The 15,552-nt window shown below is 39.1% G+C and overlaps 1 protein-coding gene across 1 annotated transcript in view; it reads left to right on the forward strand.

Annotated features, from left to right (window-relative positions):
- The window catches only part of SPTLC3 (serine palmitoyltransferase long chain base subunit 3), a 77,095-nt gene that overhangs the window by 32,766 nt on the left and 28,777 nt on the right, over positions 1-15,552 (forward strand). The window contains exons 5-7 of the mRNA XM_083856078.1: positions 309-457; positions 10,452-10,576; positions 12,100-12,193. Of these exons, the coding sequence (XP_083712204.1) occupies positions 309-457; positions 10,452-10,576; positions 12,100-12,193 (368 nt within the window). The remainder of the gene's footprint in view (positions 1-308; positions 458-10,451; positions 10,577-12,099; positions 12,194-15,552) is intronic.

The following is a 15,552-nucleotide window of genomic DNA, read 5'->3' on the forward strand; positions in this document are numbered from 1 at the left end:
GTTCCTTAAATAAAGTCATGAATTTGTTACTTTATTTAAGTCCATAAAAGCAGCCATTCACCTCATAGCAGTATCATCTACAAAGTGCCTTCTAGAAAACACTCTGACCTGACCATGAAGCAGCACTTAGTTAGGAAAAGAGAAAGGCTAGAAAAACTTCTGAGCTGTTAGAGTACAAGGATTGTAAATTCCCAAGTAGGAATTTGACACTGGGAGAAAATTTGGTGGGAAAATTTCACGATATTTTCCTTTTCATTTGGGATTGGAGGGAAAATTGCACTGCTGTTCAAAATTTGCTTTAATTGTAGGTTTACAGGAAGGACTATCAAGAATGTAATCAATATGGGTTCTTATAACTACCTCGGCTTTGCAGAAACAGATGTTAATGCCTTGAAAACTGTGACCATAGAGTTAGAAAAATATGGGACAGGAATCTGCAGTACCAGGCAAGAAATGGGTGAGTAAACAGTGAGATGGCCACCAAAGGTTCTGTAACTATACTCTTTTTCTCACAGATATCTTGAAATCATTGGATACTTAGATATCACAGATATATTGAAATGATTGGAGAACTTTAATCTTATCAACAATTACCTGTTTCACAATTTAAAAGAATGCTGTGTTTTATTTGTTCTCACATGGTTTGTTTTTTTTTTTCAAAAGGAAAACCAATACTGATTTTTGGAAAACAAAACCAAAATACTAGCCTGGGGTTTCTAGTGATGGAAGTAACAGACTTATTCTTAAACAGAATTTGAAAACACATTGAGATTTCAACAATTGTTCTGGGGCAAATTCAACTGAGTGACAGATATATATCAGTTACCACACACAGAGGTTTCAGATTAGTAAAATGATCTTTTACATAATGTTTTTAATCCTGTGTTCTAAGAATATACTGAAATGTATTATGAGATACTACTGGAACAAAACAGAAATTTCTAGTTTGCCTTTAGCAAATAAATTCAGGAAGGCTCCATCTGACATTTTTGGTTTATATGTCCTTTATGCTTTGTCTGCTTTGTTAGTTTGTAGGCTGCATGCAGTATTACCTTCAACTTTCTGTTTTTGCACAAAGCCTTGTATTCCCTATAGTACAATAATCTTACATTTCAGAAATAAACAGTGTCAAGCCATAGAAATGCAAGGAGAGGTTTCTCTTCAAGCTTTATCTTTCTTGGGAGCTATTAAAAAAAAAAATAGGCAGACTTCTTTTTTCTAATCAGCAACCTAAAAAAATTACATTTTTTATCTTCAATGTAAACTCTGTTCTTCCATAAATCTTACAGAAAAAAAACCCCTCTATTTAATTTAGTTTTTTATTTAAAGTCTCCGTTTCAGACGTAAAAAGTAATGCAGACCTTGTCACCTGCTTCTTCTCTTGTCATTGTGGTTTGATTTGCCAATAATAATTATGTCAGTGACACCACTCAGAGAGGGTTCACAGATTGACCCTACTTTCCTTTTGTAGATGACCCATCTGGTGACTGCAATATATTATTTAACCTGAATTGCATGCTTGAAAGTGGTCACCGTTGCTAGTCCTTTAAGGTCTTGAAGGAAGCTTTCTCTCTTTTTCTCCTGGATTCTATTTTGTCTGAGAACATTTCGAGTAGTTTTCAGGACATCTAAAATTATGGCTGGTGTTCCTTATTCTGTAGCTTTTGCTGATTTTTTTTAAATGAAAGATTTATTTTTAAAAAAGAACTTATTAAAAGGTTGATTCTGTGTTCAAATATTAAAAATCTTACTAGGTAACTTCATCTTGTCTATTTGAGAGTCAATGTGTAGAGATTTCTAGGATTTTCTCTTAATCTGAACTCCTGTGCTCAGAGTTCTTGACTGATTGAGCCAGATTTTAGGTCATTCTAATTGCCTTCACAGCAAATAGTCCCATGAACTGCATCAAGACTATTAATAATGCAAGAGTGGGCTGGAGATAAACATCCTAAAAACCTTGTGAAGTGGATTTTAGAAGTGGATTTTGGAGAACAGCTCAGATATGAACCTAATAAGAAAGGAAAGCAGACTTAGCTGGTGTAAATGAGCAGTCACAGCAGTTTATCCTGGGCAGGGCACAGAGGACCTGTGTTTGTGTGCTCCATGGAGAGAGGTGGCTCCACAGGGAAGGGCTGAGCAGTGGCTCATTCCTTGGTTCTGTCTCTTTGGAGTTTGTCTGTCACCAAGATCTGTATGAACAACCTAAGGAAAACAGCCTCCTCTTCATAGCACCCTCTGTCCTTGTTCCTTTATGTTCTTGTGCTCCGTTCTCATCACAGTCAAACAGAAAAATTCTGAGTTAAATAAATCAGAGACGGGGAGGGGTCTGAATGAAACCTCTTAACTTTTTAAATTATCATTTCTCACCTTCATCTTAGATAAACAGAACAGGATGGGTTTGTTTCTGGGCAGATCACATTTCAGAGCTTCTGTTGTTACTGTGTATGGAGCTAAAGTGTTTTGAAGTAAAAGTACAGTGAGCTGCAAGAGCCAGGGTTGTAAATTCCCTGTAGAGTTCTAAAGCAAGAGAGCACTTGAACATATTTATATTTTCAACCTATTTGACTTTGAAAGTGCTGCTCTGCTTGTGTGCATTTCAGTGTCTGGTATGTTTGAGTCTCACCAAGATCTCTCTCTAAGCAGTGGTAGCTCTCTTTTTGAGAAGGATCATTCCACTACTTTCAGAGGATTTCAGAGAGAGGGTAAAAAACAAAGAAGGCACAAGTAAAAGTAATAGGAGTGATATTTGAAAGAATGCATGATGGTAAAACTGTAGTTGATGGTCTTCTGCCTACACTCCTCCTCTTACAGCTGTGGAGAGGGTGTACAATGCTCTCCTATCAGAATTCTGTTTGCAGGTAGTTTTGTCTTATAACAGGGTTAAAACTGATGAAAATAGTGTCTGACCTTCCTAGGCTTATCTCCCATAAAAAGATTTAAGGCTTTTTCTTCCATTTTTAATTCCATGCTCTTTTCAATTGTAATAATAATAAATTACTTTCTTACTAGAACAGTGTAATTTAAGACACATTTCTGAGGGTTTTGTGGGACTTTCAATGTGAAATAAAAATTCTTCCCTTGTTTAAGACCAAGCTAGCTATTATCCCTTAGGAGCATGATCTTGAAGTTATAAGTGCTACATCCATGGAAGAATTAACTTGCTGTTCCATGATCAGAAAGCAAATCAAGCACTAGAAATTACTGGAAAGTACACAGAAAGCCAACCATGGGGCCTCAGTATGTTACTGCATAAAGCTGCTGTTTGTTGTTGTCTTGAGTACTCCGTGCAGGTCTGATCAAAAATGTTTAGCAGAACTGGAGTGTAAGAGAAGGGTCACAGGGATCATCAAAGGCCTCAGACAGCTTCTGGGTGAAGAGCTATTGAGCTTGCTGTCTTCAGCTGTCCCAAAGGCCTGTCATCTGTCTCAAAAAAAGAGCCTGAGGGGAGAAATTATAGAAAATGTCAACATAATGGTGTGATGTGGAAGAGTGGTCAGGGTTCACTGTCCATTGCCTTTCTCGCTGCCAGATGTACAGGGCATTGTATGAAGCTGGTGGAAGATTTTCACCTAAATTCTGGAGGCTGCCAGACCCAAAGAGCTCACTGCTGCAGGTGCCACAACTTCACACTCCCTTGTGTTCTGAGGGACACTGGCCACGTGTGCAGAGCAGAGCTCACTGGTAGTTACTAAAAATACCCAAACTGTTCTTCATTCAGTGTCCTTATTAACTTTGAGAGATGCCAAGGGAGGTTACAGGGAGATCTGCACCTACCATATCTGACAAAAATTGACCATGGGTGTTATTTAAATTAAAACAGCTTTTGTCAGCAGCAGTCTCTCCTGTAGTTGCAGGAAAAGGTTATTTTTTTCTTTATTTCTTTGCCTTGTTCATTATAGGTCAAGAAACCAACTGTGACATTAAAAAAAAGTAGGAAATTTTGCTTTTTAGGAATAAATGTTGGGTCTGAGAAAATAATTCTCAAATTTTGAAGGATTTAAGCAGCCATCCAGTACCTCAAGGTGGCTACAAGAGAGCTTGAGAGGGATTTTTTATAAGGGTGTGGAGTGACAGGATAAGAGGGAATGGCTTCAAACTGACAGAGGGCAGGGTCAGATTAGATTTCAGGAAGAAATTCTTCCCTGTGAGGGTGGTGAGGCCCTGGAACAGGTTGTCCAGAGAAGCTGTGGATGCCCATTACTGGAAGTGTTCAAGGACAGGCTGGGTGGGGCTTGGAGCAACCTAGTCCAGTGAAAGGTGTCCATGTCCCTCCCTGTACAAGGTGGGGGCACTGGAATGAGATGATCTTTAAGGTTCCTTCCAGCACAAAGTACTCTGTGATTCATTCTGCAATTCCATGAGTAACTGGACACCAGCTTTTCAGCTAACTGGAGTGTTGGGAATGGTAGGGCGTTCCATGTAAACTGCCCCAAAAAAATATCTCCACTGTTTTATGTATTTTATTTTTTCTCTCAAAAGTGTTATTTTTTTTACCTTAATAAAACTGCCAACAAATAGGAACCCAAATAAATATGAAATAGCAAGTAGTCCCTCCATATAATGAAAAATACAAAAGAACGACAACTTGAACATAAAGTCCTTTTTCCCTTGCAAATCAATATATTTTAATGGCTGGAGTGGGAGTTGGCCACTTGTGACAGGCAGATTCAAAAGCCTTTTGTCTGAGCCCATCCTGCTGTTCAGTATTTATAGTCAGCCTTTTCTAAGCAATGTGACTGAGAATTACTGAGAAACATGCAAATTAATTTCCTGCTTGCTGCTTGCAGATGATAACAAAATCAACAAAGTTACACTTTTTTTTTTTTAAGATAAAGCAGATGATCGTGCTCTGAGTGCTCCTAGGGCCAGGCTGGTGACAGGGCTGTCACAGGGACAGCCAGCACTCCCAATGCTCTGTTTATCCAACTCCCCAGTATTCCTCACGGAGATGACATGCGTGAGTAACCTGAGCAAACGTGTCATTAGTGCTGGTTAAGCAGCCAGGCAGGATTCCTGCCTTTTGAAATCCTTCTCCTGTGATTATGCCTTGGACCAAAAGACAAGATGGAGCCTGCACAGAGTACTTGCAGGGTGATTCACTCTGGAGGGCATGCTAAGAGATTGCCCTTTAACACCTGACTTGCACTCGGGTTTAGGGCTTTTTCTTTGAGGATGTTTTTTACACTTGACTGTGGTCTCATTTCTAAAAAGCAGATCTCAAAATCTGTGCCAACATTTAATATACAAAAGTAGCTCACTCCCATTCACCTCCTTCCACTGGGTTTTAAGGCTCAATGTGAATTTCTAGCAGCGTTTCAAGAAGATAAAAATAGCTATTTGGCCATTCTTTCTTTTATACTACTTCAGAGCTTTAGGGCCAGGCTCATTTTAAACGTAATACTGTACAAACATGAATAAATGTTTCATTTTTCAGTTTGGAGAAAGAGATAAAGAGCTGAATGTCCCATAATTTAGAGTTTCCAAGTGGGATCTTAAGGAGAAATAAAGACACAAAAAATGAGAATTTGTGTGCATGTGTATATATATATATATGTATATATACACGTATTTCATAATCTTACCTATTTTCTGATAGGGTATGGTATAAATTAGGAAACAGTGCCTACCCTCTCATAAATAACTAATCCAGCTTATGATCAATTTCATATAATCATTGGGTCAGGTTTGTTCCTTGTATTTCACCATTGCAAAAGTATGCTTTGCAATGCAAGGCTATTAGTCTGGATAGTCCATCTTCTAGAAGGTGGAATTGAAGGCATCTGTAGGAATTAAGGGTTGTGTGACTTGTTTAATACCTAAAGTATCTCTGATATATGATGTTTATCTGCATGCAGATATTTAGATACTTAAGATGCCGCCATACAGGCTTTGGTATGAAGAGGCTGGATTTCAATTAGAAATTTTAACCTTTTGTTTTTCTAAAGGCAAAAACCAAGGAAACAAAACCAGAAGATCTAAATTTAACTGGAAGTCTTGTTAAAACTAATCTACTTTTTCCTGAGAATCACTAAATTAAATAGTGATTATTAGATCTATGACACCCACAGCATCTTTGTGGTATGAAAGCCCTGTCAGTTGGTAGCAATGTTGAGAAGACTTGAGCATTTCCTTTCTATCAAGTGATTCATCAAAACCCCACTTATTTTGGGACTCCTTTCTACTCTTTTCAGTGTTAGATGAGGCAACTGCAGAACGTTACTGTGTGCTTCTCTCCCTCTCTCTTTCCAACATGCCTCATCCTCCAAGCTGAGGCTTTCCTCTGCTAGTGGCTCTGTGGGACAGTGACACCATCATCTGCTCTGGTAACACAGTGTAAAGAAAAAAAATCATTTCCACAGCTTCTGTTTCTTCATCTTGCTATTAATAACTCATCAGATCTTGCTTTTGTAAAAGTGTGTATGTCTTTCAGTAATACAGGGTTTTTTTCATCTCTGACAAGCATCTCACCAGCGTGAGTTTGTGACCTTAAGTTTCAAGTGTGACAAGGAAGTTCAGATGTTTTGTTCTGCTCCCCACCCTCCCAGGGATGCTGCTGACAAACCCTCATTTTCATAGCGTAATGGTTCTCAGTCACCTTGGTGAGTCATGTCAGGGATACACAGGGTTCCCAGCTGTTCTTTTTTCTTTCAAGGCCTTGTTGCTCATATCAGTGTACTCTTCCAGCTTTTGCTTAACTTGAGGCAGGCAGGTGTTTCCCTGTCTTCTTTGGGCCTTGGAATTCCAAACAAAAAATTCTATTACAGGATACTGTTGCCAGTGTTGGCAGTTCAACCAGTCTGTGTCATTAGTATATAAGAACCTGAAAGACAGTATTGGGCAGACTAACCAGTGGCATAAACCACCTTGTCCAAGCTGAAAATGTCAAACTAAATAATGATTTTATGGATCCATGGAGAGTCCATTTTTTCAGCTTTATCTGTCTAGTGGTCTGGCAGTGACTTTCAGCCCAATAGCACGGGAAAGTCTATGAAAAAGCCTATCAAAGCACATTTTATGTTCCCTGTCACCAGAGTGCAGTGGCAAATTAATGGAGGGAACTGGGTCATCAGATTTTGAAAAGGAGGGGGATTTGCTTTGAGAAGTGTGGGAATCTGTGGAGGTGGTACCCATTGTGAAAGTCCACTTTTGATATGATCTTTTATCTTAATGCCTGCATCATCTTGGACCACAGTGACTCCTGTATTGTATTGCATGCAGCTGTTCAGCAGGGAAGAGTAAGGATTTCAAAAGGATTTAATTTTGTGTCTTAAAGATGCAGGTACCTTTTTTTTTTTGTCTTAAATCTACTGGTGATTTGGTGTACATTGTTCAGTTGTATCCTCATTTGTTGGGTCAAGCCAATCTGTCGTCAGTCAGTGGGGAAATTCTAATGTCTGTTTATAGGGCAAGTGTAGAAAGTCTCTGTGTAAAAAGATATATCTAGTCCATCACTTTTCATTCATCAGATCATGATACTGGTCTTGAATCTAGCACAACACAAAACATTTTAAGGGCACACTTGACAGCTCTAAGGTTGTATTTAATGAAGAGCTGTGTAATTACTGCCTTTGTTATGTAGCTTGAGATGTTTCAGCTTGTGCCAGTTCCTTTGAATCAAATTTGCATCTGTCTGGTAGTGCTGTTTATGCTTGTCATGGTGGTGGCTGTGACCAGCTGGGAATGCTAGTGGACAAGCCTCATCCCATGTCTGACCCCTTGTTTCTTCCAGTGGGAGAGAGGTGATAGAATTGATGCCATTTATACAATGTCCAAGGACAGCCTGTGTAGAGATATCTCCTGATATGATTAAATAATTGCATAATTATATGCTTTTTCAGCTCTGTTCAGTGTATACAGCTGTCAGGAACCTCCCACTGACAGTACTGGCATGTGTTGTATTGCTTCTGCAACACCTTACCTATCATCAGCAGTATTGCCACAATAATTAACATGATTCAAAACCAGGCCTCATTTTGCAAATCCTTGTCGTTCAGGATTTTGTTCTGCTAACCAATTTCGGTTTGTATTCCAGGGTTTGTAGGCAGTAGTGATGTACAGTATCATCTGCATTCAGTCTTAGGATCAGTAAATAATAAGAATCAGTCACTTTCGGAATGAGTCGTTCTTGTCCATGACAAAAATCAATAAAAATAGATGCAAAATGTGATGTTCCTTTGTGGGTCATCTAATAGGAGCTTTAACAGAACAGTCTGTATTGAGTCAGGCTTTTCCTGTTTGTAAAAACAGAAAACATGTGATGCAACCCCAAAAAGCAATTTAACTCCACCCCAGTAGTGTCAGACTTACCCCTGGAAGAGTCAGGGACAATTGTGTCATGCCTTAAAATGCCTGCCTTGCAAAGCACACACTGCTTGTGTTCTCATGCTTTCACAAACCTTCTTATTCCAGCTATGACCATATTGTGCTTGGCTTCGAGCTTCCATTTCAGACTTCATCTTCTTTTTGTGTGCTGATAGCTCTCGAGTGACAAAATAATATCTGCAGGGAATACCAAAGCAGCTGATCCTGCTGGAACTCTTAGTTTTCCATGAGTGCTGTAACCAGGTTGAAGACTAGCTGGGCCCAATTTGCAAAAAATACAGAAGTAACCACAGAAATACATACTGAGTCCTGCTGGGCTTACACCTTAAATCAGATTCTCACCCACATTTCCAGTGAGCAGCTCAGCTCTGAAACACTGTTTTGTGTTTCATGGAACCTGGGTACTAAAATAGTGACTGCGTGCAGAGCCAGCTCATACCCTCATGTGTCTTGGGATGTACAAATTCAAAAAACAGTCATACTCAAAGAGCTTCACACTGACTCAGCTCACACACAGTAGTTTCTGCAGAGCCACATTTTCTGTGTCACTACCTAATTCTCAGAGCACAAAGACAACCCAGCTAGACAACCCAGCTCCAGGTACATGCAGTGTGATACAAGGAGTGCAAAGACACCCTGGAAGCTCTGCTGGAGTAGGCTGAGGTCTAGCACAGCACAGGAAAGCTCTGGCCAAATCTCAGCAATACTATTCTTTACTGTTCTTGTAATCCAGGTTTTTCAAGAAGCTACATGATTCTTACTCCTTATCTCCCTGACTGTTGGAGGGTTACCTGCCTACATGATAGATGCTTGTCACATTATATTTCCAAATGGATGTCATTCTTACTTTAGATATTTAATGAGCAAAAATAACAAAAACACTACTTCACTGTAACCAGCTGACTTACTGCTGTTGCAGAAACTGTTCTCCTGACATTTATATTTGGGTTTTTTTAATGAGCTCTGCTCCATGATGAAGGTAAGATCATCTTCCTGACTCATCATTCTTGTTGAGACACTCCAGCCAAGTTTCTGTGTTCCTCCATTCATCTGCCCTTTGTCCATCACAGTGAACACAGCTTTCTTGTTCCATCCATTGTAATTCCCTTTGTATTATTGTGCCATCAGCTTGTGCTCACTTGCCTAATTTTTTTCTTCTGTTCTCTGATTACAGCCTTATTCATAGGGGAAATGCTCTGTCAGAATCCACAGGCCACTCTCTTTTCTTCCCCACAGATCATCCTGTAAGAGTTCCTTCTGCCTTGGTCCCTGCAATGCACAGCCAGGCAACCAAAGACTAGAGAGCTGGCAAGTTGAGATGATTCCTTTCTGTTCAAAGCTATCTGTTACCTCAGTCTCTTAACACCACTCTTTTGCTTGTTTGCCTTTTGTATTTTGTCATCCTCCACTGTGAGTTGGGCAGGAAAGATACTGCTTTTGTTGGATAGTTGGAGCACCTTACTTGTTTGGAGACTCAAGCACTAATATTAGATAATTAACATGCAATAAAGAAGGGTCTCTAGTGTTGTGTTATCATTTATGTTTGCTGTTGAGAGTAAAGAAAGAGCGGAGTTGTCATCAGTTATGGGGAGTGGAATAGCTTTTAGTTTCCAAAGCAGAAAATTATGGAGAATGCTTTTGTTTGTCTATCCATATAAAATCTTAATTAAGAATTTTGTGCACGTATATAGGCAGGTGATAAAAAAAGAAAAATTTTGTTGTCCCCCATTTTTGTTGTCACATCTTCCGAGCACTCAAGAATGCCTTAAATGTTTGCCCCACATTTCCTGCAAAAAGGAGGTATTTTTGTCCTCATTGCAGGGAGGGAAAAAGACAAAAATTAGTCTTCAGAATAAACTATGTCAAAAGTTATTGTGGGAAAAGGAAGCTTTTTACCATAGGAACTGCTTTGCTGCCCTAACAGCAGCAGTATTTGTTAGCATCAGTCACAGCTGGTTTGCACCTCTTGCATTAGCCCACATGCACAGGATACAAATGGAAAACCCTCATTAGAACTTACTGTCACATAGCTTAATGAGACACTTCTGGCCTGTTCTTTTGTGTGTTTTGTGTCATCATAACTTTCACAGTTTAATGAGATTTAATATTCCCTGTGCTCATTTTTGCAGGCACCCTAGACAAACATGTAGAACTAGAGAAACTTGTGGCCACGTTCCTTGGTGTGGAAGATGCTATGGTGTTTGGCATGGGCTTTGCAACTAACTCTATGAATATTCCAGCCCTTGTTGGAAAGGTGAGTACTTCCTTCAGGAACATGCAGAACAATCTTTCATTAATTAACTACTGTTGCAGTATTCTGGGTTTTCAGTGAGTGGAAAGGCTTGATCGAGGAACAAAGCTCGGTATCAGGAATGTGTGAGTCATGAAGCTGATGACCTTGTGACTTTAAATAGGCTCCTTTATCATCTAAGTGTTGCTATCACACATACCTAACATCTCCCTAAGCATCAGTGATACAGCTCTCTAGCCTCTCTTCATGAAGTTGTTTCTCCCTAAAAAGTAACCAGATGTTGAATCTCATGTCCAGGTGTTGTGGGATAAAGTATTTAGGCTACTTGCTGAGGTTTTGCCCAGCTGCCTGTGATGAAAGATGATGATTAGGATAGTTTTCACAACACTTTGAGAAAAGGAAAAGCAAAGTGCTTAGCATTCCTGGTGAACCTGTGAAGAAAGCTGGCAGCAAATGCAAGTCTAAAGTTATGAGCATGTTACAAAAGTTGGGTTCTTACTTGGTGCTGAAAGGACCTCCTCTCCAGAGCTGGGATATTTAGATATAAATGGCAGAAGTAAAGATATTATTGTAACTATTTTTAATATATATATATATTAATTTGGTATATATTATTATACAGTATTATTATATATTATACATATTACAAATATTATTCAATTACCCTATATTTGAGAGATTTAATCCTATGTTATCCTCTATAATTAAGCCTAGCAGCAACATTTTCTTGTCAAGCTGCATCTACACTTACTGTTAGTTCTGCAAACCAGACTCTAGAGAGATTGTGTGGGTATCTCTCAATCTAGACCTGATCTATGATTCTAGAATATGTTTTTTACTTAATTATGTGTTGCTCTTTGGGTAATTAAACACAACAAAACATGTTTAATAGAAAGCAGAGCTAAACAAGGGTTCAAGCTCGAATTTCAACTGATTCCTGCCCCTTGTTAATGTAATAGACAAATTTACTTCTCCTGCATTTCTGTTTTCATTTCTAAAAACAAAATGAATTTTCAACTGAATTAATTAATAAAAAAAGTATACTACAGGTCAACTCTATATGCATTTACCAGAGAAAGACGCTGGTTCCTAAACTTCACTCACATGTTAATGGAGGTGGGACTTAGGAAGCATCACTGTCTCCTGATCTCATTTCTGCAGTCCCAGGTGCTGATGTCAGCCCAGCCTCAGCATTACTCCTCCTTACACTACTGTCATACAGCCTTTATATGTGGGGTGCATTTTCCTTACAGCTCAAAATGGGCTGTAACTTCCAGTTACAGGAAATATTGGACTCCCATGTACCTGGGAATGCCTGAGAATCTGATCCCACTGTTTCAACCTGCCTTTGCAGTGCACCCAACACCTTCAGGAAAGTGGCAGAAAAATTCATTTAATGTTTAATCCTTACAGCTTAATTAGTGTAATGCTCTGTTGTAGACAAGTGTGTATGCTGGCACACACAGGCACACGAGTCAGCAGCCTCCCAGTTCCTGCAGAATGCTCACTGTACTCCTTCTCCACAGGGCTGCCTCATCTTAAGTGATGAATTGAACCACACTTCTCTCGTTCTCGGTGCGAGGCTTTCAGGTGCCACTATTAGAATCTTCAAGCATAATAGTGAGTATTGAAGCTGCAAAAAATTTAGAGATAGAGTTATTCACACCTCAAAGGCAAGAATGATTTCTTTCAATGCTTACTTTGCTGCCCAGTTCCCAGATGATGTTTTGGTCTGGGCAGGAGGATCAACTGTTTAATATTATGAGTGATTTCTGATGGGAAAAATTAATAGCGCAGTACTGTAATTGCTATGGTGTCTTTTTGACTTGCTGAATGACTGTGTGCTGCCACAAAAAATTTTATTGTTATTGTCATTGTAGCCCAAACAGTAGAAATACACTTAAAAAAACATGTCTCTGTTTCCAGCAGGTTCAGTGAAACCAGAATTACCCTAACATATGGTATTCCTTTGAAGTGGTTACTCTGAATTCCTGGGGATCTAGTAGCAAAGATGCAGCATCATCCCAAATATTCTTTGAAATAGAATTTTACTATAGAAATCACACATTGACTTTGCAATTGTACAGTTCTCTTCTAAAATGCTCATGCTCTTTAACTTTATATAGTTAATGCTACTGTGGTTACTGTCAGAGATATTGGGACTGCCTTTGATGACAGGAGCCTGTTCTTTTCCCTTGTACCCCATTGCTGTTCCCTTTTCCATCTTCACTGCTGCCATGAGGCAGTGATTGCAGGAAAGGTTTAGAAGCTAGTGACATGGTGAGAAACCAGAAGAGTGGTCTGATTACCTTTCTTAATGGCTAATACAATCCCTTCTCTTTATTGTGTTGTGTTCAGCCCCAAGGGGAGCAAAAATGAATTATGCATATGCTGTAAAAGGCCTAAGGATGAGTTGGAATGAAAAGCACACTATAGTTATAATGAAAGATGTTGTTATAATTAATATCAATTCATAATTTGGGTCAGAAGCAATTTCTGAAGATCATTCAAGGATTAAAGACCATCTGAACACAAATATTTTTGCAGAATTAATTATTCATCGGTTAACCTGTAGCATACCCCAGCTTGGTCCACTTCCACAAATATGGATATGCTAAACATGGTCCCCGCCCCAGTCTTTTCTCAGCTTTTCCTTGGTTGTTCAAAGCCTTATCCCTTTCAATCAGGTTACATCACATCTTGCAGGTTGACCTCTTACTACCCAAATCCAGATGTTCTCAGCCTCTCCACCCACCTATGCTTCATGCAGTCCAGCTGGCTTGTGTCACTTCCTACATCATTTCAGAAAACATTCCAGTCTGAGGAGTGTGTTACTCTCAGCTCTGAAGATATGACCTGGAGCTGTCATGCTGGCTTTAAGGAATTCAATCTCTAACCATCTCTCACTATCTCATTCTCCTCCCCAGAATCTGATACCTAACCATCTTACTATTGCACTGACAGTAAATTAAAGTTGATGCTCTTCTGAAGAATGGGTGAACCTAAAAATAATAATGAGCTACCCAAACAGTGCTAATCTAGCCCTAGAAAATGCAGACACTTCCTTTAAGGATCTTGGCAAACCTTAGTGGAAGCCTATCCAACTTGCTTTGGAAAAACTCATTGGTTTCTAGATTAGAGATCTTATTTGTCAGAGACAGTCTTGTATGCCATTGCTGAGACATCACCCTAACTTATTTCCAGAATGAAACTGTGGAAACTTCTGCAAATACTGTTTGGAATTGAGTGACAGCTTTTGTTGTTACAATTTTGTAGTATTGAGCCTAAACTGCATTTAGAGAGCACTTCATATGAAGAAACTTCACGTGCTCATGCTTTCTTTCAGCCCACACTGAGTCTCTCAGCTTGGTTAGAAAGTTATGTCTTTTAATATTTCCTTAATCATACACATCACTAACAACTAAAATCACACATGCAGAGATGTATGTATGTGCCTTTTGCTTTGGGGGAAATAGGGTGTGTTTTGGGGGAGGTAACAGTGGAAAGCAGAACCCAGCAGCACTGCCTTTGTAGTCCTTTCACCCAAAGTGGAGCAGACAGCCTTGTGCCCTCAGTCTGTCAAGGGAATAGTGTAACACAAGTCAGTACAGCAAAAAAAAAAAAAAAAAAAAAAAAAAGGACCAAAACTGTATTAATTAAGTAACCAAAAATTCCAGCTTGGGTTGGGAGGGTTCTTTTCAGTTAGACAGATGTTTATTTTGTGCAAAACAACAGCTGAGTTGCTTTTGCTCCCAGATTCATTCTTGCTAATGTGTGGGTATGTGACATATACAGGCATGCCCAAATTGTCAGAGTGTGCTCTTGCTGTCATTGTCATGCTCAGGAATAGGGGAATGGAGCTGTGCTCTGTGTCACACTGCTTGGTGTGAATGCAAGGTTCCTTCTGCTGTGGTGGCCCTGTGCATGAATAGAAAACTTTGCACTTTAAGCTACTGCTTTAAGATCTTTAATAAGCATTGATTAGGTTCTAACAAACACATAAATCTCTCTCCTCTTTCCTTTCCCTGCTCTGTTATGGAAAAACTCTTTGTCAAAAGAAAAATGATACAAAACTTTGTTTTATGATAAAAATATTTCACAGAGAAAAGAGTAAAATCTACCATTTTAAACTTGCTGTGAACTACCTTTATCTTTCAAAGGCTGTACTGTAGCTAATTCTGTAAAAATGTTACTTTATTTCAAAGCATGAAATCTGTAATAGAGGATTGATTTGTCACCTTTCAAAAGTAAATATTATTTTATTATTAATAGAGAATTATTTCATTTGTAAGAAAAGAAAGAATCTCTATGTATTACCTTAATTATGTATAATGTAGTTTTTATTCTTACAAGGGTAATGAAGTTCTATTTCAATAAGTGGATAGCTCTCTTAGACATTACACTTTCCATAAAAAATCTGAATAGTTTTTCCTACAAGAGACAAAATCCTTAGACCTCTATGGTTTTCCTAGGTGAAATAAAAGGCATCTGGATGTCTTTCCTTTTTTGACAAAAACATTGCATGGGTGTATGAGAAGCTTTTCAAGCCTTAAAGTAAATAATAGAACAAAAATGTGCCGTGGACCTGTAAGTCTACTTTTATTTGGACATAGGAATGTGCCCTGCATCCTGCCTGCCAGTGAACGATCCCTTCCTTGTAAATAGACAGGAATTTACACACCTGGGCTGAGAGAAATGCACAGGCACACACACCTAGAGATATCTGTGTGAGAGAAATGTAGAGAATATTCCATCTTAGCCCAATAACTGAAACCACTGATCAGGGCCTTCCCTTCCTGTGAGCTCTCATTTGCACTGTCTCTGGTCTTCACCCTGCTAAGGGCATAGCAGTATTGGCACATAGGTTTTGGCCTTTAAAGGAGTTTTTCTGTCTCAGGTATTTGTGGGGTTTTGTGGGCACAAGCAGCAAAGTTCAGCTCCCTGGAGCCCCTGCTCTGAATCACAGGTCTAAGGGATTT

The sequence above is a fragment of the Zosterops lateralis genome, assembly GCF_965231275.1.
Source record: "Zosterops lateralis genome assembly, chromosome: 3".
Classification (NCBI taxonomy): domain Eukaryota; kingdom Metazoa; phylum Chordata; class Aves; order Passeriformes; family Zosteropidae; genus Zosterops; species Zosterops lateralis.